Source organism: Coturnix japonica, chromosome 8 (assembly GCF_001577835.2).
Source record: "Coturnix japonica isolate 7356 chromosome 8, Coturnix japonica 2.1, whole genome shotgun sequence".
Classification (NCBI taxonomy): domain Eukaryota; kingdom Metazoa; phylum Chordata; class Aves; order Galliformes; family Phasianidae; genus Coturnix; species Coturnix japonica.
Genome location: NC_029523.1, coordinates 6176441 through 6200726, shown reverse-complemented (window position 1 = coordinate 6200726; position 24286 = coordinate 6176441). Strand labels below are relative to the sequence as shown.

The window sequence follows — 24286 nt, the reverse complement described above, 5'->3', positions numbered from 1 at the left end:
AGCCCCTCTGAAGGCACAAGAGCCTACTGGAAATACATAAACCTGTCCCTGGAAACCAGTAGTTTTGTTTCTCCATGAGTTGCAGCCTTTTATTTTACTCAACATCTGCTGTCAGGAAACCTCTGAGAGCAAAAACCAGAACCTTGCAGTTACTTTGCCCTGCACGTTCCTAATCTCTGGGCTATACAGGCCTATACGTAGCATGGTACAGCATGGGTTTTTAACCTTTTGGCTTGCTTGGGCTGCAGTGAGTGAAGAGGGTTTGTCTTAGGCTCTGTGTACACCTTGAAATCTCTCCTCTTCATGAGGGGAAAACTCCAGTAGTTCACATTCCTACAAATGTACAAACCAAGTTTTATTTCAGAGTCAGCTGAGAGAGCAGGGAGGAGAAAAAGCATAACAGAGCAATAGGGTTAAATATCCTTATGTCATCTACTTTAAAAATGGACATTACTTGAAACAACTGAAAAGCATTCTCAAAACACTGTGGCAAACTAAGTGCCATCATAAGTTAAGCTACAGATACTCATTTAGTCTGGGGGTTTGTCTGTTTTTTAAAGCACCCAGACATGGACTTAACACATGAGGATCCAATACCACCCAGAGCAGAAATGAGTTCTAGCATCTAATTAACACCATTATACCTCTAAAGTTGTACCCTTAAGGGTTTACCAGTCACCAACATTCGTGACCAGGAAAGTTGGTATTTACATGGAACCTCCATAAGTATTTAATTCTAATTCAGTCTCAGCAGTAAAATACCAGCTATTATTGCCTTATCTTGAGCACTATGTCCATTCAAGCTGGCCCAAAGTGCCAGGTCATCCGACATCAACATTGCTAAGATAATTTCTTGAAAAAGTGGAATTTTGTCTAAATACCAAACAATCAGGTGTTAGCAAGGCTTACATTATCACTGCTAAAATCAGGTACCGGCCAAAACCATACAGACAGGCTAAACTGAGCACTTTCTTACCCCCAAAAAGCAAGCTACAAACACCACGATCTGTCTAGAAAGTTAAATACGTTCTGTCATGGTTTTTGAGAAAGCTGGTTTTGGCCTGGAATAATCCTCCATCTCACACAAAGCACAAGTTGATTTCAGATACGAAGATAAACAGAAGTGGAATACACATGAAGGCGGGTCTAAGAAGTACTTCCAGGACTCTGAACTCTAAGCAGTCCCTTCTGCAGTTCAGCAATTTTATCTTCTCTTGAGGCTGCATAATTCTTTGCTATCTTTATGAGAGAATCGTGACGCTTCTCCAGTCCAGCCTTCAGGTTTTGGTATATCTCCTAGGAAGGTCAAATGAAACAGAAAAAGAAACCACACACAACTCCATCAGAAAAGTTAAACCCTTAAAGCATAAGCCATAAGCGAGAAAAATCTCATGCAGTTTCAGTGTTATTGCTTCCTTGGCATACAGGAAAGTTACAGAATGTCCTAAGAGCAAGAGCAGCCACAAGCAAAATCCCAGTATTACCATCTGTTGTACAACAAATAGAAGATGCTGCTACATTCTGACTGCCATCCCTTACTCCTAGCCCACCAGGATTTCTGCCTTTCTAGACTTGACCTGGACAACCCTCTCTCCTGAAACTGAGAAGAAACAGGTTTGCAACACAGCAAATGTTCCTGTATTTGAGGGAGGCTGTCAAGAGTTTACAGCATAGCTTGTCACTACAGCATGAAGGTAAGACCTCAAGGAATAGGTCCCAAGGGCCCAAGAGAATGAATATGAATAAAAATCAGACTGCTCAGAACTGGAAGTGTTGCTATAAAGAAACAGACATCACTGAAACTAGCATTGTATCTGCTACAGACACACACAGAAAGACATAAGTGCTCTCTGTCCCACTAGCCAAACCAACACCTGCTCCGCTTGTTTTTAAGGCTGATAAGAACTGTTTTTATCTGCACAGACCAAGCTGGATATCAGTTTTCAGACCAAACAGATTTCCTTTAGAAGATAAATAAACTAGCCCTACACAACTCACTTTAGCTTTCATTTCTTCTTTTTCAGCATTCTCAGTCAGTTGCTGGATTTTGAACCTTGTCTGCTGGATTTCCTTCTGAATCGCTGTCACTTTATCATACACAGCACCCCTCTTTTCCTGAACCCTGTTAAAATACCTAAAGGAGGGAGTAAAAGAAAATTAGTAATGAAACATTCAATGAATTCCAGATTAAGCTTAGTCCCCCCCCAGATGTGAGTAGAGAGCCTGGGCTGAAGGCCAGCACAGGCCTAGGACCCAATGTAGGAGTTTGAAAAACAACACAGCTGCATTTGGTGTTTGAGCACAACTGCAAGTCACATTCTTCTCAGCCTCAGATCCCCATATTCCATCCCCCTGTGAATGTTATTTCCAAAGCCTCCCAAGCTTGCAGGTGAATTTAGCCAGCTCCAGCTGTAAGCTGCCATGTAATCAGCAGCGTTACTGTGGGAACAGGAGATCAGCAGAAAACACTTAACACTTTACAGTGAGCATTTGCACAATAATTACAGTTGGAACTGTAGCAGCTGCTTTCTGTGAAGATTGGGTTGAAATCATTCAAACTTAGTGAAAGCATATCTATAGTTTTCTACCTCAAGGGAACAGTGAGGACACATTTTCTTACTCACCAGTGGAAACTTGTTTTCAAATCAAGGCAACCTCCCTTTCCCTCTTTCTTATCAAAGCATCTAATTTAAACACTCAAGGGAAATATCTAATGTATTAGAAACAGATAAATTGGCAGCAACATTTAGTACAGAGGAGTGGTAGACTATTATTTTCATTCTTTAATTAAAAGCTACTTTTCCTTCCTATCTCCCTTTAGCTGATACAACGCCCTACATGAAGAGCTGAAGCCCAGGAACGTTGCTGCCTTTCTGCACAATGGAGACTTAAACTCCACTCCCACTGATGTGGGGGAAAAAAAACCACCTTTCTTCCACCTTATTTAAGCCACCCCAGCCAATAATTTTCCACATCCCTTTTCCTATTAGTGTACAAAAGCGTTACATAATGAGCTTTCTCTACCACAGTTCAGCACATTGAGCATCAGGGAAGCCGTGACCTTACAACACCACACTTTGCTACTGCAGAAGTGACTGCTGTGCTGTAAACACTGCTCTGCAACCTGCCTTTAGCATACAGTAGAAAGGGATAAGGGCTAAGAGGCTTTGATCAAATGACACTTTTCCTTTTGTTTTAGAAGCATCATGTCAGGGTAATGCTCCTCTGAGATACGAGCCCCATTTCCCCATGGGTCTTGAACATCTTTGATAATGAGCAAAAGTGGCAAGGGAAATTATGAAAAATTCATGAAAGGCAAATGGGGCTTTGTTGAAGTCTGATAAGTTAGAAAATTATCCCAATGTGACATTCTCTTTAAGAAGATAAAAGAATCAAGAATAAGCATTATAAATTAAATTAGCGATCCAATAAAAGAATTGCTGTCAAGTCACATTGCAATTATTGATTTGAGACCCCAAGTCCCTGCCTGCAGCACTACTGGTCTTCATACCAAGCTATCCCACATCACTCATTTTCCTCTTAGTGCTAAGCTACATGTTTGTACCAGGCACGAACGCTGGTAGCACATAACAAAGACATAAAGCAGCATCAAGCAGAAACATCAGCACATCCTTACTCAAATACAGTGTGCTTATATTGCTCGACATCTTCATGCTTCTTTTTTATCCTTATGTCAGCTGTAGACAGCCTCTCATGTTTTGCAGTGACCAGTCTCTTCAGGGACATTTCATCTGTCTTCCCTTTTTTCAGCTCTATTTGAGCACTCTCAAGCTGGTCTTCCAGATTTCTGACCTATTGAAATAAATTAAAGCGGGGGAAAATAATCAGAATGATATGCCATGCTATTAGTTCCCTAAGATTAAAACAGTCTTCCTGCTTTTTAAAGATCTGATAGCTGACCAGCTCTCCTTGCCATATCGCAGTTTACCTAATTAGAAATACATCTGAATGAACAAGTAGTTATTTGTATCATTCTTAGAAGCTACTGTGAGTTCTGTTGTAGCTCTTAGGCCATGGTCTTATGAAAGATGTCATACAAAAACCCTAGAAGACTATGCTGTTGTTTTCCTAAATGCTCTAATAACTGCATTCTCACAATTTGGTAGTAACTAGCAAGGTTCTTTGTGACCAGCACCTCACCAGAAGTTTAGTTTAGTAACATCAATAAACTAAAACCTTTAGAGATGAAGCAATCTTGAAGTAACAGTTTTTTTGCTGTAGTTTCAGCTTTATATGCAGAAGAAAACAGATCTCACTTCCATTCCAATTCCAGCATTTCCTGCTATCAACCCAAAAGCAACAATTTTAGGTCAGGTCTCTATGGCAACAAAGCCTGTGACTAATAAAAGTGGTCAATAGGACATCAGTGACACCCAGCAAAACAGCAGCTACGTTTTACTGGTGTTTTCAGAATGAGGCTTTAAAGTTATCTAAATTCTTTCTTTTGTGGGCAGAAGGGAGAAGAGAGCATATGTTTACTGATAATCACTTGGACTGACATTAGAGATCTTCCTAACCAAGTTTCATTTGGGCAATACAAACCTCTGATAATACACTGGCCAGTCTTTCCACATTTGCTGCCTGTCTTTCCATCTTCTTCTGATATAACTGCACCTCCAATTGGCACGACGGCAGAACTTCAACCAGGTCTCGATAACTTTCGTATTTCTCAATAACCTCTTGCTTTAAAAAGAAAAAAGGTATCAATGGGAGAGTTCAGCAGTCACAGTCAACATAGCATTGTGTACATTGACTTATGCCCATTTCTTTCTTGTTAGTATCTGGACAACCTGGTCCAGTGGAAGTTGTCCTTGCCTATGACACAGGGGAGTGTGGAAATAGATGATCATTAAGTATGAGTTACTCAAAAACTAGTTTAAAACAATAGAAGTTCAATAAGATGCACTTTAAAGTTTAATACCTCCTCATATGAGGAAAAGAAAAACATCTCACCTTGGATTTCTTGAGTTTCTTAACAGTCTCTTTCATTAATTCCTTATAATTCTTCAGTTCTTCTGGACTCTCCACAATTTTTGATTTCAGCTGCTCTTGTTCTTCTTTCAAAGTAGCCAATGTTACTTTAAGTTCATTCTAGTTACAAGGACAAAAAAAACTTTTGGTCATCCAAGTTGCCAATTGTAAAGAGGAATTGCGACACATGATTTGTATGATCTCATGACCAGACAGATTCTTTAAGTCATTCCTTCTTAGGAAGTCCATTAAACAAATCCCTGTGAACATCATTCTCAAAACAATTAATAGTCCACTTTGCTCCCCAAGCACACTCAGTGGTACAGAGAAGTGAAGTACAGAAGTTCTGCTTCACAGAACACCTGCCAGCTAATACACATACTAAGCAGCTCTCTCCTTTAGAACTCCTCAACTAGAGCAACTCAGGCAGTCACTGTAGGTTTCAAAACCAGCTGTGATGCTCACATAAAAGAGCAACACTTCCCCTAGAATGAAAGCGAAGCAGTTCTTGAAAGATAAAACTCACAACTAGTAATCATATGAATATTAACTAGCTTCAAGAATAATCTAACCATACAAAGATCATCTATTAATTGAATTAATAAACCACAGCCTACACAGAGCTTCACTTACCAGTTTTCGGGTCCTCTCTGTAATATCTGCCTTCTTTTGTGAAATCACTTCTTGCAGTGCTGCCTAGGAAAAAAGAAAAACCTTGAAATAAACATCTTTACAGCTGCTACCTCCTTTGTCCCTCTATAAGACATGTAAGAGAGATCTCACTGATTGTTTCTTCAGAGCAGCAAGACTAGAATACAGAATTGCAGTCTAATTGCACTAACACAAGGCCCCCGAACTACAGAAGTCAGGCTCGTGGTCAACAGTATTCATGGCAGACACTTGACTTAAAGTAACATCCCCCCCCCAAAAAAAATACCTAACCACATTCTTTTTCTCTCTCCAACACAGCTAAAGTGGTTACCTATGAGATCTTAAGGGCAAGCTGCCACTGGTGGGAAATTATCCCATTTTATGATCAACCCTGCTGCTTTTCTTGCCATTCCATTGGGTGACCTTTCTAAGGCCTCTTGTCACCTGCCATGGCTCATCTCTGGTTCTCATTCTTAAAATTCAGGAGGAAGAGAAAAAAAAACACTTAGAGAACAATATGTGGATCTTCCAAGTCATGGCAATAACATAATACAAAAAGAAAGAGTCAAATACATTGTTGTGCTCTCTAAATCTGATTTAAGGCATGTTTCACATTCCTTACAGGTAATGCTAGGGACAGGACAGGACTTAGTATTGCAATAACCATTTATGATTTAAATCTGAACACCCTTCTTTATTCTCTGGAGGAGTACAAGACAAGGAACAGAAATAATGTAAAACACATCTATGATCAGAAGCCCTGGCACCAGTTCAGAGAAATATACAAAGAGATCATACTGCTTTCCGACGATAGTCATGGCTTAGAAGTTGCTCCAGTTCTTGAATGTCATCTGACAGCTGCTTGAACTCTGCTTGCTGTTCAACTGGAACAGTGCTAAGCAAAAAAATGGACAGTTTCAGTATCATCACAGTCAGGTGAGAGTACAGCAGATGAAACAGTCTCTTTCTCCAAAGGCTTTACAGCCAGCAACATCGTGGATCAGGTCAAAACAGTCTCAAATTAACACAGCTTATTTCCCTTGGCTTATAAGGCTTTGTAGGCAAAACATCATCTAAATAGCTATTGCAGAAATAAGTAGTACAGGCTTAAGGTAGGACATGATAACATTAAATAGAAACGAGCATGAAAGAATACTTCCACCAACTTTGCTTGGAAGTATGAAATCTGCACATTATCACATGCCAGAGGAACAGTTTGTATTGAGATGGGACTATAGCTATCTAGAGAACCTCCTGCCTTGCACAAACTGAGAGCAGTTAACAAAGAAGCTTTCAGTTTTGAAAGCAACCTTGGGAACTAGCCATCTTTTCAACTTATTACCTACAAGCAAAACAAAACTTAATGGCACGAAGATGTAGGGAGTACAGCTAAACTACCTGAAACAGAATGGGGTAAACGTGTCAAAGAACCGAGGAATGCAACTTCACCCATCCATTAAATTAAATATTAACTTCCTAGAGCTACATAAGCAATAAAGACCTATCACTGAAAACAAAACGTAACATCAAATCTCACTTTAGTCCCAAACCAGAGTATCTTCTCAAAGCAACTACGCAGTCCCTAAGCCACACTGTTGTTTCCTGCCAGCAACATTTCTAGCCTAACACCATCAGAACTACTTCTGTAAGTGCAACAGAGCCAACATATTTCTATACTCTCTGTTTTATTTCCCAAGGAGACTAACCAGCAGCAAAGTTAAACAAGTGCCAAAGGAGAAGTCAATTTGAGCATAGAAATGTTTTTCTCCCTTGAAAAGCAAGTAATAATACACGTGAGTGCATGTGGTGAAGGTTCAAAATGGAGAAGCGAGTCAGATGAAAGAATAAAGCAGGCTATGAATTCCATTGCTATTAACAAAGATCAGTCAGTGTCTTGATCTATTGCATCCACACACTTAGATGCTGTTATCTATGGCATTTGTCAAACCAAAAACAAAAAAATGAAGAAAAAAATCATATTACTGAACACAGACACATCTCTTATAGACTAAAAGGAACTTCGTCTGCATCAGATGAAAAGATCCTGGGACCTTCAGTCCTCATACTCACTTTAGCTTCTCCAGCTTCATTTCTAACTCCTGATTCGCTGTCTCCAGTTGCTGGCGTTTCTCCATAGCAGATTTCTGCAAGTTAAACATTCAGAAATGTTTGTTTTAGAGGAGTAGTTTCTCTCGAGTTCTATGAGAGAACTCTTCATCATTTCACATCACATCCACAGTCCCTGAACTACTGAGATATTCAGAGAGAAACCACCTGCGGTTCCAGCTTCAGCCCAACAATCACTACATCTATATTTCCTCCAAACAACTGGAGGTGTCAAACCTTCACTTACAAGGCTGAACTACCAAATAAGTTACTGGAAAAAAAAGCTCAGCTGACAGCTTAAGTAGTAACTCAGCCATGGTACCAAGCAGAAACCTCTACGATGTCAACAAGCCCAGCCACTCACTTTTCTCAACTGACATCTTTCCTTAAGGGTATTACAAAGTTCTACATGGAGCCATTTACAGTAGTTGTGTTTGCTTGATGTAGCTGTACAAGAACTTTTAGCAAATGGATACCTGCTTGTATTACTTGGCTATACTGAAGATCCTCACATTGCTTTATGATGCTGTTGAAGAAACACAACCTTTATGATGCCAACTGTAGGTTAGTATTAAATATACTTCAGTGTATATACAGTGCATCACAGCACCCAGACTTACATAGCCCAGCTGCAGCTCCAAATAGGCCTCACGCCGGCATTCTCTGAAGTGTACAAAGTTGAGAATGCCACTCAAGAAGCGAGATGTCCTCTTTGCCTCTGAAATGGAAGGTACAAACCATCACTACTCCTGTCACTGCATGCATTGCAATTGCTTATAGAAAACTGGGCAAAGCATGATTCAGGCTGCAAGAAAAACAAGCTATGAGCTTACAGGCTCTCAGCAATCTTATGCTATTTAACACAGTAAGAAAATGGCACTTAATAGATTAATAAAACACAGCCTCACTGGGTTAGCCTACAAAAGGAGATAGATAGAGAAATGTTCATTAGAACCAGCTTGTCTAAAGATCATCTTTAAGGTCAGATGAGTAGCTGGTGGCCAGGGACAGATCTCCATTATAGCTGCCCACCTGACTATGCCACATGGGCAAAAAGATTGCAAGCAATGGCCACCAGCCCAGGAAAGACAAGGCTCACAGTGCATCTCCTTACTTGGATTTATAACATCAGAAATCTGAAAGTCATTCACTCGGCACACTGGAAGGAAGCGCTCCCTGCAAAGAAACAAAACACCACCTTATTGTCAGTGATTATGGCTCAGTTTTTGCACTATATACATAGACTAACACCAGATAATGGCCTCTCATTGCACAGCACATGCACAGCAAGCAACAATAAGCCTCGGAAGAATAATACAGTAGGACTGCTGTGCAGATCAGCATTAAAAACCTGCATTATTACAGCATCTCTTTGGATTTCTATAAATACTCACCTGCAGAGCAGCTTAAGAGATTCCTTCACTTAACTGAGGGAGTCGATTCTCCCACTGTAACAAATCCAAAGTTACAAGTGTAGTGCTCACATCACTTCAACAGATACATCTGAACAGAACTCAGATAAGTACCTAAGAACCTTCTGATGAACTTCAACCCATTAAAAGGACTGGTATTTTTTGTTGTTTTACTTTGTTTTTAAACTAAGATTACCCTCCACGCAGCTCAACTATATCTTACCTCCTAACACACCCATTTTGCCTACTTGGAATTAAACCTCATTACCACACTGCTGCCTCCTGTTCACCTAAAGACTTTGTTTTGCTCAAAGACAACAAGCAGTGGAACTGCCAACCACCAGAGCCCCACTGCTTCTAGTAACTCCCCATAAACATTCCATTTACACGAGCTATCATGTACTTACATATGAATATACAGATTACAGACGGGTAGAAAGCCTTCAAATATCTGTGGATACACTATGTCAACGTTGACTGGCATCTGAAAAGAAAACACAGGTTTGTTCCCACAGCCATTAAGTTAGATGAGGATTGTCTCCCCATCTATGGTGAACACAAGTCAGGGGCAGAAGGATGCTATCAAGTTAGATTATTTTCAGTATCAATAATGGCTGGCCAAGACAAAAAAGAGCCAACAGTAATATAAAGAACTGCATTACAAGCATCCAAACTCAATAGCCTCACTCATAGGCCTTACAATGTATCGCTGGCACCTGCAGCATATCAGAGAGGGGTCCATAGAAGGAGAAGACTCCTGCCATAGCAGTGAGCTCCTCTTGATTGCAAATCCCTTGATTCTAAGGCATTCTGCTCAGCATCAAAGCACACACATACCATATAGAAGTGCTCCAGGCGGATCCCATACACCTTCTGCAGAATCCTTATGAAAATCATGTGCAAAACTTCAGGCTGCGGGAAGCAAAGGGCATAAATCAGCATCAATGAGGGCACCAAAGCCTTCTAACACGTGAGGAGCAATTATTTCATCAAGGTATAGAGAAAAACTCGCGGCTCATTAAGGTATTAGTGCCTTATACTACAGCTAAAGGAGCAACAAGCAGCTGTGGTAGCTAATATAGCAGTGCCGTAGCACGGTGCCGCTTGGTCCCACAGCACAGCGGGGCCCCCACGCACCTTGATGTTGGCAAACAGGTCGGCCTTGGTGAGGTTACGAGCTTCGGCTCCCACCAGGACATGGCTGCGGAGATAAGCGACGATATCATCCGGGCTGTAGCGGGGGAAAGTCAACGCCTCCATGGCGGCCATAACAGCCGCCCCGCGCGCCGCTTCAATCTGGCGGGCACCCGCCTCGCGTCACGCGCGCTCCCCTCGCCAGCCAATCAGCGGCGGCGCTGGCGGGAGGGGAGCGTGGTTTATCAGGCCCCTCCCCCTGCCGGCCGTTATCCGTTAGGGGCGGGGGCGGCTGTGGGGAGTGGCGGGAAGGGTGGCGGCTGCTGGGTTGGGGCTTCGCGCCCGCCGCTGTGTGGCAGCTCCCGGCCCGCAGCGGGCAGGCGGGGCTGGGCGTCAGTGAGGCCGAAATACTCGGGTATTCCAGGTTGGCCGCAGAGCCCCTCAGAGTCGCGGTGCCGTAACGAGGCGCTCGGCCGGCCTTCAGCGTACAGAGAACCGCGAAGCCGGGCTCAGCTTCCAGCCGGGCAGCCCGTCAGGTGAGTGGCCGATGTAGAGCACGTCCCAACCGGCTCCACAGCGGCCCAACGCGGCGCCCTGGGGGCTGAGCGCTGTGGGAGCGCCGGGCCATGTCTCCTGCAGGTGGATGGCGGCCCCTGAGCATCGTGTTTGTGTTGGGGATGGGGATGGCGGCGGCTGGGGGTGGCAGCTGCCCCAGCGGGTGCAGCTGTGGTTACCTGGAGGTGAACTGCACGGGGAGGCAGCTGCACCAGTTCCCCTCGGCCATCCCGCTGGACACCAGGCAGCTGATCATGGCGGCCAACAAGGTGTCGTATCTCCCGGCCGTGGAACTGAGCTTCCTGGCGGATCTGGTGTACCTGGACTGCCAGAAGAACCTCTTAGGGGATGACCTGGATTTCACTTTCGTCGGTGTGGTTAAGCTCGTCTACCTGGATCTCAGCTTCAACAACCTGACGCAGGTCACCTTCAGCACCTTCTCGCAGCTCCTCAGCCTGGTGGTGCTGAAGATCTCGGACAATCCCAACCTTGTGGCAATAGAGAAGGATGCTTTCGCCAACAACACCTGGCTGAGACACCTGGACGTGAGCCGGACTGGTTTAACCTTCCTAGACGCCAGCACCGTCCAGGACCTGCCTAACCTGAGGCTTCTGGGGCTCTCTGCCAACCCGTGGCACTGCAACTGCTCCCTTTTGGACTTCATCACCTGGATGACAGAGAGCAGTGTTCATTTTCCAGGTGAGGGCTGTGTGAGCAGGATCCTTCTCCCCATTCTGTTCCTGTGTGGAATGGATGGGGCCTTCTGATCTCTTTGCCTTCAGCTCATTGGGGCTGTGCTGCCCGTCAGCTGTAAATCCCACACACAGCAGCTTCAGGAGGCATCAGTGTGCCTGTGAGTCACAGTGCCAAGGATGAGGAGCTGGCTGAGGGGAGATGTGCTCTGGAAAAGCTACTTCTCTAAATGTCCTGCCTCTTCTCCATCTGCTCTGATCTTTCATTGCTGCTGCGGTGTTGGTGTGTCCCTTTAGCCTTGTCACTTAAGAAGGTGTTTAAAAGACTTCCAGGTGCTCTTATATTGAAACAAAAGCGCTCAATCAGCAGACAAACAGCACGGTGCCATGATCCAGAGCTATTTCCTTATGGAGGCATCACCACAGCAGTCATTGTGGCAGGCTATAGGTTGTGGCTTGGCCTAAAGCAGTGCTGATTTCTCCTAGGCTATGGAGGGAGAAGGACCTGAAGCATGCAAAACATTTTCCAGGAGCTTAGCAAGCTTCTCCATCACTTTGCTAGCAGGACTCTTGCTCAGTAATGCATAGACACAGGCCAAAGAGTCTTGCTTTGCTTTTTTCCTCTGCAGACGCCGACAACATCACCTGCTATACACCAGAAGCCCTTCATGCCTTGAAAATGCCTGCAGCAGAGGTACAGCTGCAGTCCAGCTGCCAGACCCAGCTGCACAAGCAGGACTACATCTTCCTGTGTTTCATTGGCTTCTGCATATTCTTTGCTGGCACTGTGGTGGCCTGGCTGGCTGGAATCTGTGCTGTCATCTACCAAATCCACAGTTCAAAGGAGGAGGAGGAAGAAGAAGAAGAAGAGGAGAAAGACGCAGTCACTTAGTGTCCGCCCTATCAGCCCTTCTGGATGCCGTGCTGAGAACTGAAGGCAAACTTTAGATGCAGTTTGTTTTTTTGAAGTGAAATAAAACCAGAAGAGAAGGTGATCTCTGTGCTCCGCTTTTACTCACAGTGCCACCTCTGAGCTGCTTCTTCCACTGAGACTCAGGACTTTGAGAGCCACAAGAGGTGCGGACAGTGCCGTGCAGCAACCGGCAGCGCTTACACTCCTGCTTTATCACAAGCCCATGGAAAAGCAGGGCCAGCACACAGCCTGTCTTGTCATAGGGACATACCCTGGCACCGTGCAGCAGCCAGGGAGTTCAGCAGGGCCTTTTTGGCCACATTGAGACCAGCCTAGATAGGGAATCTAAGAGTAGATAGGCAGAACAGAGAGGTTCAGAGCAGGACTTATGGGCCTGGGATCCCACCTGGGTCCCCCTGTACCCCCACTGGTTTATGAGCACTTACAGAGCCAAGTCTTGTGTCGCATAACCCTAAAAGTGGCTTTACATTGGATGTAAGAAATACCTCTCGCACACAATCCAAGTGCTCGTGGAGATGGCTTGTGTTTCTGTCCCAAGTCCCAGGGCTGCACGTTCAGGGCAGCACAAAGGGAGGTGTAAATAAGATCCTTCGTATCACTAGCACAGGTAATTGCCAGGAGCGGTATCTGCTTACATGAACAAGTGCAGTGGCTCCACGTGTGAAGCATTGGCTTCTCATCCGAAACCAGCTGGATCTGATGGAGGAAAAGGGGAAATAAGCATTGTAGCAAGCATGGTATAAATTAATATGCTGTTGTACAGCCATTAAACTGTGGCTGGGATGCTGACTGCGAATCAGAGCTGAAATCCTAGCACCACAGAATGGCTTAGGTTGGAAGAGATCGTCCTATGGGCTGGCTGCCCAAGGCCCATCCAAGGCCTGGGGCACCCACAGCTCTGGGCAGCAGTGCCGGCGCTTTATATAATGTACAGCCTACATGGCAGAGATGGGAAGCGACACGGTGCAGGCAAAACGCGTCCTGCCCGCCCACAAAGCCGCCTCCCAACCGTCCGCCCCCCCCAGCACCGCCCCGCCCCGCAGCCCGAGTTGCCCCGCCTGGGGGCGCGGCCCGGCCCCACTCCGCCCCGCGGCGTCCCGGGCTGCTCCGCGCTGCTCCGCGCCGCAGGCTGTGGTGAGTGCGGGCCGGCCGTGCTGCCGTGGGGCCGGGCGGGGCTGTCGGGTATAGCGGGGCTTACGGGAGGTCGGTGCGCTGATGGCTGAGCACAGTGAGGCGGGGAGAAATAGAGCCGGTGCGAGGGAACTACCTTTACCACCACCACCACCCCCCCAGGCGGGACAAAGGGCTGTGCAGGCTGGGGAGGAAGGCTGGGCTGGATCTGCACAACGGGGCTTCGTTAGCTGTGCTGAGTAATAACGGTTGTGATGATAGTTGATGGTGTATGATTATAGGGTTCGGGTGCCTACAGCTGGCACCCTACAGCTTTTTATAAAGGCAGAAAGCAACAGCATGAGGGGAAATGGCTTTAAACTGGAAGAGGGTAGATTTAGACTAGATACGAGGAATAAATTCTTTACTGTGAATGCGGTGAGACACTGGAACAGGTTGCCCAGCGAGGCTGTGGGTGCCCCCTCCGTGGAGCGTTCAAGCCCAGGCTGGATGGGGCTGCGAGCAACATGGTCTGGTGGGAGGTGTCCCTTCCTGCAGCAGAGGGGTTGGAACTACTTGATCTTAAATGTCCCTTCCAACCCAAACCGTTCTGTCATTCTGTGTACAGCAAACTTGGAAAGAATTGTTGCTGGGAGCACTTTTGCAGCCTGTGCTGTGTCATGCTCTGGTGTCCCTCGGTGGGTCCAGCCCAAGACATTGCTGCATGGAAGATAAAGAACTGAGGCTCATGCAGGCCAGAGGTGCCTGTCAGCAAAGTCCTTACAGCTGTGGACAAAGGTTGCTGAGCTGTAAAAGCATCAGGAAGCGGCCACAAAGCATGCAGGCAGGGAGCTGAAAGTCACCATGACTTCGATTTGCTTTAGCTCCAGGTTACTAGAGCAAAGGCTCACTGTGTGCCTTTGTAACACCTGGATTATTGCTTACTGCGACCGAATGGTGCTTTTTGTTACCAGCATCAAAGATCAAATTCCAAATTATGGCTTTAGGAAAGACAGAAGGCTTTGTCCTTGCTGCTGAGGGCAAGGACAGGCCTGGAATGTGAAGGGGGAAATAAACCACTGACCTGCTCTGCTCTCTCCCACCTGAGCACAGGGCGGGATGAGTTATACAGCGGTGCCCACCACCTCTCCTTGATTTCGGGCAGCTTGAGGACCAGGTGCAAGAAGGGAGGAGCCTTTGGTGAGGACAGGAGTGCCATGGGATGTGGTCACACAGCCAGAGCTGATGGGATCTGTAGGGGCCTCTAAGCCAGAGTCCAGACTAGAGACCTCTGTTACTGCCCATGTGCACTTGCTGATTCTAAGGCTTATCTGACGGGACCTAAGCAGGGAACCCTCGGTTTGTGCTGTTTAACACCCTGCAGACACCCAAGGGTAAAAGCTCCCTGACAGTTTAGCCTTTCCTTCAGCCAGTCCTTGTGCTAGGACAGCTCAGCAATTGTTAGGCCCAGGCACGTACATACACGCTTCTGCATGTGTTGAGCTCCAGTCGCACCCTGATATAGTAACAGGCTCTTTTTCTCTCACAGCACCAAGATGGCTGTTTTCTCCAAGGAGTATGGCTTTGTCATCCTGACAGGGGCTGCTGGCTTCATCTTGGTGACACATCTTGCTGTCAACGTTAGCAAGGCCCGCAAGAAGTACAATGTGGAGGTGAGTTCCCCTTTCCAGTGTCAAGCAGAGGGAGCAGGGATATCCCAGCCTGTGTGCAGAGGAGTACCAGCCTGCCCTCCCCAGAAGGGTGTACAGCCCTTGCTTAGCACACCTTCCTCAGCTGCACTGCTGCAGATAAGCGTGGTGACTCTTTATTTTTGGGTGACCCACTGACCCCTCCTGCCCCGCAGTGTGAGTGCAGTAGGGATGCAGCTGGCATTTGTAGCTCTCCAGCCTGGAGCAGACACATGGCAGAAATCAGGGTTTGGCAGATAAGATGCTTGGCACTGAGCCGAGACAGCTGAAATCACAAGGCTTTCAGCTTCAAAAACTATGATGAGCAAGAAACCACACAGCCTATTTCTCTCTGCAGAGAAGACATGATGTTGGGAGCAAAGAGATCTCAGTGGAGCACAGGGGGGCAAAGCAGTTTCACACAAGGAGCTGTGGGTCATGGGCAGGGAGTCAGGCTCTAACTTGCCCCAGCAAGTCAGTTCTCCACGCAGCAGTGCAGCACTGCACTCCCTGAGGAGAGGTGCAACATGCAACGTGCTGCTGGAGGAGGCTGCCTGCACTTGCTCATCTTCTGCTCTTGGCTTTCTTTGGCAGTATCCAACCATGTACAGCACGGATCCTGAGAATGGGAAAATTTTCAACTGCATCCAGCGTGCTCACCAGAACACGTGAGTACCACTTAAAGAGTCTGCACTGCCCCAGACTCCTCGGGGAGAGCTCACCTTGCTAACAGGAGCCAGGCTGCAATGGTACATCAGAGGGGTACTGGGAGGAACAATTGGTTTAGCTGGTGGTAGGCTGTATTTAGCAGTGGGTCAGGGCACAAAGTGGAAAGAGCAGATGGGTGGCCTTAGAGCTGAAGTCTGTGTATGCTGCAGTTCACTTTGTGCCTCAATCTCTGGCCATAGCACAGAGCACAGCTTTCTTGAGCATGATGACTAACAACAGTCAGGTCCATGAAGTACCCTGGCAGGGGTTGTTTGCAACTGCATTTCTAGATATTCTCTTTACAGGCCACTTGAAGACAAGTATAACCTTCTTTCTTATTTTCAGACTGGAAGTTTACCCCTCCTTCCTGTTCTTCTTGGCCACTGGTGGAATCTACCACCCGGTAAGTGACTGTGGCACGCAGGTCCACATAACTGAACATACTCCCTGACTCAGGGCAGGCAGGAAGCCAAGCTCACCCCATTAGCGGCAGCCAGGCTGTTTCCTAACCCCATCTCATTCCACAGCCATACCCTCTTCTGAAAATGCAGTGGAACCACAAGTACTTTCACCACTGATGCTTCAGCTATAAGCCTCTTTCCTTCCCATAAGTGTTCCTTGCAGACAAACTGAAGCATCCACAGCCTCCAGTTTGCAAGTGGGGAGTGTCCACACAACCCTGCCTGATTCTCTCATGCCTGCAGCACTACTCAGCAGCTGTTTTTATATAGGGTGGGAACCTTTCACCTCCTTTTAAAAGCACACTTTAAAGAAGTGTTTGCCTGATAAGAATAGCTGGGGAACATTTCAATCTTCCCACCCACTTTCACCACCAAAGGAGGTGTGTGGAGGATGATTAAAAGATGCAGCAAGCTTTTGAGCAGGCACGCATATGGGAGACACTAAAAGCAGCAGCTTTTTTCTTCACCACTGACAGACAAATCAGGTTCTTCTTGAACATTCCTTTTCAGCAAGAGAAGGAAGTAGCACTAAGTAAATCTAGCAAACTGAAGTCACATTGCGTCAAGCTCTAAATGAAGAGGCAATGTGGAAGTCCTCCTCCTGTAGGTGTTGCAAACACATACGCCTCCCTGCAGCAATGGAGCAGGGCTTGGAAGGCTCTGCAGCACAGCACCAAAGGTGTCATGAAATTGATTCCAATCCAACTCACTGTGACTTTCACCATCAGCCATGCACTGCTCTCAGGCTGACTCCTATCTGGGTCAGGACCCATGCTGAATTTTGTGATCCCTCCATGAAGCAGGGCTGCTCCAACAGCTGAGTAGGTACAAGCAGCAAGTCTGCAGAGCTTTAATGCTTCTCCTTTTACTCCAGCGGATTTCCACAGGGCTCGGCGTCGCCTGGATCCTTGGGAGAATCCTGTATGCCCATGGATACTACACAGGAGGTGGGTCTTTACCCTGTAGTACAGAAGTTACTTGGAAACGAAAGCTTCCTACTTTGATCTCTGGGCCCTTTTCTCCAGTTCCTGCCAAGCAGGCAGTGTAAAGCTTCCAGTCACAGTGCAGGTCCGCAGACTGCTACCTCTGCATTGTGTGTTTCCTGCTGTTAGTAAGGGCACTGCTTTAATAACAGACAGACAGAGGGCAGCTGCACAGCTGCTATTGTGCCTGGATTAATCTCTAGGTCCTACTCTCTCATTGATTTTCAGGATAGGCTAAACTTTGATGGGATTTTTGACTACTGCACATGTGTTCCCTGCCCCAGGGGAAGGAGCCCAACTGACTCTTTAGGCCACTACTTCCCCCATGACTTGAAACAAACCGCACTACAGGGGGTGAATTATAAGGGGTATCTGATTTTGTACTCCCCTTGGTTCTGGTCTATCACACACACAGCAGTGTCCCAGCCTTCCTTCCTGAAGGTGAGGGCAAGGTCTTGGAAAGCCAAACACACTCGTACTAACTTGGGGTAGTGCTGGGAAGGTGGGAGCAGCCCTGCAGAGCTGGGGGCAGCCTGGGTGAGAAAGCTGGTTACTACTGTTGAACTGACAAAGACACGTCCTTTTCCAGACCCAAAAAATCGAATGAGGGGGGCCGTTAGTTCAGCTGCACTCATTGGGCTGGTGGGCGCAGGTGTGTATTCAGCTTTCCAGCAGCTTGGTTGGATCTGCCCAGAATAAGTGACCATCGTCGTGGCTGCGTGGGAAACCAGAAGGATTTCTTGTTGTAGAACATTTCATTGCCTGCTTTTTTTTTTCTCCTCCTCATTCAATAAAAGGAAGTTGTCAGTTCTGCATTTTCATTCTGAAGTTACAGAGGGCCACCAAAAGAAATAGGGCAGAAAGCCAGCATGGCTTTGGTTTTATGGCACTATGGCAACCTGCTTAGTAGGCAGAGATGTTCCAGCTTTTCTGACTGTGGTGAATGAAAAGTATTAAACCATTTGTTTAAGGTATCCAGCAACAGGCCCAACTCACACTCAAACCCTTATTCTGGACTCCTCCCTTCATGTCACTCTCCAATAAGATGTTCCAAACAGAGTTAGTATTTATTTGATTGCTACAAAAGAAAAGACGTGAGCAAACATTTCAATTTGCTATTTCATCATCGTAGAGTTACCACGTTATTATAAAGGAAGGCCAAGAGAAAGGAAATCAAACAGCTCTTGATTAAGGCAGGCAGCAACGTGTCTCATGTTAGAGCTCCCTACCAGTCTGGTTATGCTGTGCACTGTGTATAGAGGCAGCATCAGCTCACCATCCCCACAGCACCCTGTCCCACCTTGGAGGCAGGGTCATAACTTGTTAAGGAGCCAGAACTGGAATTAACTGAGGCTGGAGGACAATAGTGTTCAAGGTGCACTGGGGGAAAGGCAGCCTGGGCTGGGCCTCTGCCACTACCAAGCCTATGTAGGTGCAGGTGCTGCTGCTGAAAGGCAGGTCGTTGCCTGCTGGTCTGAGGTCCCCCTTCTTCCACCAGAGGGCACAGAGGAGGCCCACAGACTGAGCTGTGTGTATGCTGCCCTTGCAGGAGCAGGATGGCTAAAAGCTGCTCTCTTTGTCCCCACCCCCAGGCACTTATATAGAGCACTTTACTGCTGTGTAATTGATCCACATTGGCTGATGCTCTCCTGAGATGGCCTCAGAGCCACTAAAACACAGATTCCACATCACCCATTTCCACGCAGACGGTCTTCAGCTGCGAGTAGTACTCGATGGCTGCACGCCCGTTCTCTCTGCCAAATCCTGCAAGGACAGGGACAGGGCAGAAGTGAGTGCAACAGGCAGTGCCGAGCACCACTCACACCAGCACACAGCCACACACACAGTGGAGTGCAGCACCACGGGTGAGCTCTGCTGCAATAAAGGCCATGTATATTGAAGCTCACCTCTGTGCTCACTCAATACAAAGCCATAATCCCTTCCACAGCTTCCCTTTGATTTCCCAGTGTGGTACCCATGCCTCAAGGGCAATCAGTGTGCCTGTATGCCCCAGCAGCAGGCTGCTCACATTGGCCATCGCAGACATACAGGAGCTGAGCCTGAGGAAGGCCAAGCATTGCTCACCTGATGACTTGTATCCTCCGAAAGGCAGCTCCACGGGGCTGATGTTGTAGTTGTTAATGAAGCACATCCCAGCCTTAAGAGCAGCCACTACTCTGTGAGCCTTCTGGATATCCCTGCAGGAAAACAGCAACTCAGCTGCAGCCTTTTCACCCCCATATCCCTGAGACCCCTACCAGGTTGCAGTGGTTTTTAGAGCCCAGCTCGCTCTACTCAGTCCTTGCCCACTCAGCACCTATTCCCAAGGATGCTCAGCACAGCGTTTCATTTGAGATGGCAGGACAAGGACACCAGCAAAGCAGACTACGGCAAGCAGCCAAAAGCCATCTTTGCACACATTCAGCAGGCTCCTGGTGAACGTCTCCTGGAGGTGCAAGCAGGCAGCAAGCCAAATGCAGGCTGCAAGGAGCCTGAAGGACAGCTGGGCCCACCTAACCCCCTCAGGATAAACCAGGAGGAGATGCTCAGTCATTTACAAAGTTCCCTTCTGGCACTGTCTTGCTACAGCTTTCCTGGAGGAGGATATCCATGCCCATGCCAGACACTGTGAGAGGAACATCAAGTTACTGCAGCATTTCCTTACTCTTCCCCTCCCTAGACCACTTCCCAGCTGTACCTGGTGAAGACGCCACCTGCCAGGCCAAATTTGGTGTTGTTGGCTCTCTCCACAACCTCCGCCTCCGTGTCAAATGGCAGAATGGACATGACAGGCCCAAAGATCTCTTCCTGCACACACGTCATGTCGTCTCTGCAGTTCCCTGGAAGCATTCAGAAGGAAGAGTTAGTGGCAGAGCCTGTACGTTCTGCAGCCCACAGAGCCTTTGAGACAGCACTATGCAGCTCAAGACTCATCCAGCATCTAACACAGACTTCTCTGGACACCATTCATCCGGGTTCCACAGCTACCCCTTGTACACCCACACAGGTACCTGTCCACACCAGAGGCATACAGAGAGATGGGGACACAGATTCATCTAGAAGAAACTCAGGAACATCCTCACAAGGAACCACAATGCCACCAATAGGAAGGATCGTACCTAACACACATGGTTGCATGTAGAAGCCATTCTTCAGCTTTGGGTCATCTGGTACATACAGATCTCCCCCACACAGCACCTGAGCACCCTGGAAGAGAGGCAGGCAGAAAGTAGGCAGGGCTGTTCATGGCATCCTCATCAAGGCAGCACTGCAATCTCACCTGCTCCTTTGCCTGCTTGATAAAGCCCTGGACACGTTCCAGGTGGGGTCTGTTGATGAGGGCTCCCATCCGCGTGTCTTCCTGCAGCGGGTCTCCAACTTTGATTTTCTGGGTGCGTTTCACCACCTCCTTTGTGAAGGCATCCAGAATCTTCCTCTCCACAAACACCCGCGTGCCATTGCAGCACACCTGGGATACAGAGCGAGATGCTCAGGGTAAGACACAAAGAACTCTGCAAACTTTCCCTGCATGGGGCCTGCTACAGACCCTCAGAAAAGGCCCAGCCAGCTTGACCTGTGGACTGTGAAGTTCAGGGCACAGCAAACAGTCCCACTCCTGACTGCACAGAACAGTCCATTCTGGACATAGCTTTACTGATGCCACCAGGTGGCTCAAGTGTGCACCAGCAGACGAGCTGACTGTTCATCTCTCAGGGGTGAATCAAGGTGCATGGCTTGCCAATAAAACCTGCAGAAAACATGGAGAACCCACACTTGGGACCAACAGAGCCCCATGAATACGCACCTCTCCCTGCGTGAGGAAGTTGGCCATGAGGGCTCCATTCACAGCGTTCTCCAGGGAGCAATCCGAAAAGATGATAAGGGGGGATTTGCCCCCCAGCTCCAAGGTCACTGGTTTGATCCCTTTAGCTGCCATCTCCATGATCTGCCAGGAATAAGAACAAAGAGACAGGTGACATATGGCTCACAGGGAGGCTGCAGGCAGCTCAGCTGAACTGCCATGGCCAGAAACACACACGTTTTCCTTACAGTCCCCACCACACCATGAAGGCTGGTGCACAACCCCTTGTGTCCCACAGTGTGATGGTGCTTTTACCTTGACGCCGGTGGGCACGCTGCCGGTGAAAGAGATTTTGGCCACATCTGGGTGGTGGCAGAGGAACTGCCCTGTGGCTGCTCCACCCTGCACCACGTTGAAGAGCCCCTTGGGTGCACCGGCCTCTGTGAAGATCTCTGCCAACTTCACCACGGATATGGGGGTGAAAGGAGAAGGCTTGAAGACCATAGCGTTGCCTAAGGGAACCCGGAGAGAAGCAAGGTGGGTTAACACCTAAAGAGCTTTAGGGGGAAACAAAAGCCAGACAGAAGAAACCCACCCAATACAATGAGTTTGTTTCTGCATTTGTTTCACATTTCCTATCTCCTTCCTTCCCAAAGGCTCTAAACCCTTCAAGGCAATCCCAGGGTCTGTATCTCCATCCCCACAGAATCCCCTGGCATCAAGGAGGAGCTTGAGCAGGCAGACGGTCTAAGGGAGTCCTGCTTTAGGGTCATTACCGCATGCCAGGGCTGGGGCAGACTTCCAGCAGGCAATCTGGAAAGGGTAATTCCAGGCTCCAATCCCAACACACACACCCAGGGGCTCCCTGCGAGTGTACCCAAAGGATCCTCCGGGAAGCTGGATGTGTTCACCTGCAAAGAGGACAAACAGAAGTAAGAGAAGAACAAAGCCCCTCCCTGTTCAGTCAGAGCCTCTGAGGCCAGGTCTCTCTCAAGACTGGGAACAGACACAGCTTTTACCCCAGCAAGCTCACAGAAGGTGTGTGAGGGCCCACAGAGCATGGCAGCATTAAGCTGAAAACGCTCCCAGGAGAAGCAGTAGTGCATCTCTTAGAGAAACCAATGCTAAAGATGGACTAGTGCAGTGGAAGATAACCAAGGAGCACCAGGACAGAGAGTAACAAACTGCAATGAAGGTCTCACCAGCCAGAGATCCCGCCAGTCCTGCGTAATACTCCAGGCACTGCCAGGATATGTCAATGTCCACTCTGGCTTCAAAGATGGATTTCCCGTTGTTGATGGTTTCCAAAGTGGCAATTTCATCTCTCCGTTCCTGTGTGGATAACAGCACAGGGATTACACATCACAGCAGCCCATGGTAGCGCTCCACTCTGCTGTGTGCGGAGCTTCTCATGCACACAACGTCCAAATCAGGCTCTGCCTCAAGGAATCATCATCTCTACAACACACATCCCCACTCAGCAGTTTGTCAGAGGTCACTGATCTCAGGTGAATGCCAGAGAGCTGCTGGGCTCACTGCTCCTGCAATCTTGCTTAACAGCTCTGCTTATCTAACAGATTAGCAGACCTGAACAGAGAAGACAGATGGTAAACAGTGATAGGAATGCACAGAAATAAGGCAGGGAGGGGGGAAGAGCAAACAGCAAGATCTAAACAGATCCAAAGGACTTGGAGAAGGACAAGCAAAGCGAGGCAGCTGGGAGGCATCCTTCAGCAGCCCAGGCAGAGCCATTCCCTGCTGCAGAAAGCTGGCAGAAGTTTGGCTGTAAGAGAAAGCAGCTCTCATTGCAGCCACGCTGGGGAGAGGTTTGGTTTCCTACAGGCCCGTGTCTCGACAGGGACTGGTTTTGATGTCTAAGAACGTGCTGTCGCACAAATGAGTTTGTTACGAAGGCAGCACATCTGCACCCTCTGCTTCTCATGCATGTATCTGGTGGTTTTTTATTGCCCTCCAGTCAAGCTGAAAGTTCAAGAATGGGTCAGTTACGCAATTTCAGCTTGAAAAATGCGTGCCTTGCAATATCTGGGCTGGATGGCTTCAGCTTTATGTCTGCTCACAGAACAAGGCAGGGAAGGAGCCATAGGACACACCGAGTGCCCTGCCCAACGCATCCCGCTGCCTGCTGGGCAACGGTGGCTTTCAGCTCCTGGGTGACTCTGGGAGGGGGGCAGAGGGTCAGAGCCCACCGGGGGGCACCCAGAGCCCCGTGCAGTACCCGGATGATCCTGGCAGCCTCCAGCAGCACCCGGCTGCGCTCCATGCCCGACGTGCGGCTCCATGTCTGGAAGGCAGCCTTGGCGCTCTGCACTGCCAGGTCCACCTCCTTCTCCCCAGAGCACAGCACCTTGGTTATCACTCGGCCTGGGCACGTTGGAAGCACAAAACAATGAGTAAACATCAGCAAAACAAGGCTTATCTCGCAGCAAAAGCCCGAGATCTCAGGCCCACCACCCCAACCCACTTGGCCATGCCCGCTTTCTGTTGCTCTGCAGCTCGGGGGGTTAAACCCACAGCCCGGCCCCCCCCGCACGCTCCGGTCACTCATCACCTCCAATCTCTGCACGGCTCTTCAGCTCCTCACACCCCCCCACCAGCCCCACGGCCCGTCACACCGCCCTCCTCCCGCTGACCCCCGATTAAAGCCCGCTGAGGTTCGGCCCGGCGCTGCTCCAGCACGTACCCGTGGCCGGCTCGTACACGTCCTCGGGCTGCCCGCCGTCAACGGGCTGCACGCGGCATCCCGCCCGGTAGTTGAGGGGCTGCTGCAGGGACAAGGTGCCGGTGGCGGTGCTCATGGCGAGAGCGGAATGAGCGCGGCACAGCCGGGGCAGGAGCAACAGCAGCACCATGGACGGCACCGCCACGCCGGCAGGGGGCTCCGCTGCCTGCCTGCCTTCCTGCCTCCTCCGCCCCACGCCTGCGCTACGGGCCCTTCACGCCACGCCCCCGGAGCTGGAGCGCCCCCTGGTGGCTCGGAGGAGACCCCCGCAGCTGCAGGTGCTTTGATTTTCAATGATTATTGTATTTCCCCCCCGCT

The 24286-nt window shown here is 48.3% G+C and overlaps 4 protein-coding genes across 5 annotated transcripts; 2 read left to right on the top strand and 2 right to left on the bottom strand.

The window, feature by feature from the left end:
* Positions 1–330: 330 nt before the first annotated feature.
* NUF2 (NUF2 component of NDC80 kinetochore complex) lies at positions 331–10477 on the bottom strand. The gene is made up of 13 exons (XM_015869691.2): positions 10299–10477; positions 9999–10073; positions 9569–9645; positions 8864–8925; positions 8370–8467; positions 7714–7787; positions 6442–6538; positions 5626–5688; positions 4975–5112; positions 4564–4704; positions 3638–3813; positions 1999–2134; positions 331–1296 (listed from the first exon to the last, which is right to left on the bottom strand). Exons 1-13 carry the CDS (start codon positions 10428–10430, stop codon positions 1147–1149), a joined length of 1419 nt encoding a protein of 472 aa, XP_015725177.1. The 5' UTR covers positions 10431–10477; the 3' UTR covers positions 331–1146.
* Positions 10478–10591: 114 nt separating this feature from the next.
* Positions 10592–18241, top strand: MGST3 (microsomal glutathione S-transferase 3). 2 transcript variants are annotated; one of them, XM_015869693.2, is made up of 6 exons: positions 10592–10831; positions 15136–15259; positions 15869–15942; positions 16328–16385; positions 17318–17390; positions 18016–18241. In XM_015869693.2, the coding sequence occupies exons 2-6, from the start codon at positions 15143–15145 to the stop codon at positions 18123–18125; spliced, it is 432 nt and encodes a 143-aa protein (XP_015725179.1). In that variant the 5' UTR covers positions 10592–10831; positions 15136–15142; the 3' UTR covers positions 18126–18241. The 2 variants fall into 2 exon arrangements, with proteins under 2 accessions (XP_015725179.1, XP_015725180.1); XM_015869694.2 differs by lacking the exon at positions 10592–10831 and adding an exon at positions 13480–13610.
* On the top strand, positions 10838–12537 carry LRRC52 (leucine rich repeat containing 52). Its single transcript, XM_015869695.2, has 2 exons — positions 10838–11549; positions 12172–12537. The coding sequence occupies exons 1-2, from the start codon at positions 10922–10924 to the stop codon at positions 12432–12434; spliced, it is 891 nt and encodes a 296-aa protein (XP_015725181.1). The 5' UTR covers positions 10838–10921; the 3' UTR covers positions 12435–12537.
* A 226-nt stretch (positions 18242–18467) lies between the features above and the next one.
* Positions 18468–24148, bottom strand: ALDH9A1 (aldehyde dehydrogenase 9 family member A1). The gene is made up of 11 exons (XM_015869690.2): positions 23930–24148; positions 23465–23610; positions 22431–22560; positions 22005–22139; positions 21544–21740; positions 21232–21372; positions 20707–20895; positions 20546–20633; positions 20125–20266; positions 19512–19624; positions 18468–19190 (listed from the first exon to the last, which is right to left on the bottom strand). The coding sequence occupies exons 1-11, from the start codon at positions 24096–24098 to the stop codon at positions 19096–19098; spliced, it is 1545 nt and encodes a 514-aa protein (XP_015725176.1). The 5' UTR covers positions 24099–24148; the 3' UTR covers positions 18468–19095.
* Positions 24149–24286: the final 138 nt, after the last annotated feature.

Excerpts from the sequence above, each read along its gene's own strand:
- ALDH9A1 (XM_015869690.2), bottom strand. The coding sequence starts at position 24,098 with ATGGTGCTGCTGTTGCTCCTGCCCCGGCTGTGCCGCGCTCATTCCGCT. Across the intron at positions 19,625-20,124 it reads GCAGGTGGCGTCTTCACCAG|GGATATCCAGAAGGCTCACA; the intron begins GTACAGCTGGGA and ends GTTTTCCTGCAG. Across the intron at positions 19,191-19,511 it reads CGGAGGATACAAGTCATCAG|GATTTGGCAGAGAGAACGGG; the intron begins GTGAGCAATGCT and ends CTGTCCTTGCAG.
- NUF2 (XM_015869691.2), bottom strand. The coding sequence starts at position 10,430 with ATGGCCGCCATGGAGGCGTTGACTTTCCCCCGCTACAGCCCGGATGAT. Across the intron at positions 2,135-3,637 it reads TATAAGCACACTGTATTTGA|GTATTTTAACAGGGTTCAGG; the intron begins GTAAGGATGTGC and ends TCCCTCCTTTAG. Across the intron at positions 1,297-1,998 it reads AAGAAGAAATGAAAGCTAAA|GAGATATACCAAAACCTGAA; the intron begins GTGAGTTGTGTA and ends TGACCTTCCTAG.
- LRRC52 (XM_015869695.2), top strand. The coding sequence starts at position 10,922 with ATGTCTCCTGCAGGTGGATGGCGGCCCCTGAGCATCGTGTTTGTGTTG. Across the intron at positions 11,550-12,171 it reads GAGCAGTGTTCATTTTCCAG|ACGCCGACAACATCACCTGC; the intron begins GTGAGGGCTGTG and ends TTTCCTCTGCAG.
- MGST3 (XM_015869693.2), top strand. The coding sequence starts at position 15,143 with ATGGCTGTTTTCTCCAAGGAGTATGGCTTTGTCATCCTGACAGGGGCT. Across the intron at positions 15,943-16,327 it reads CAGCGTGCTCACCAGAACAC|ACTGGAAGTTTACCCCTCCT; the intron begins GTGAGTACCACT and ends TCTTATTTTCAG. Across the intron at positions 17,391-18,015 it reads CCATGGATACTACACAGGAG|ACCCAAAAAATCGAATGAGG; the intron begins GTGGGTCTTTAC and ends GTCCTTTTCCAG.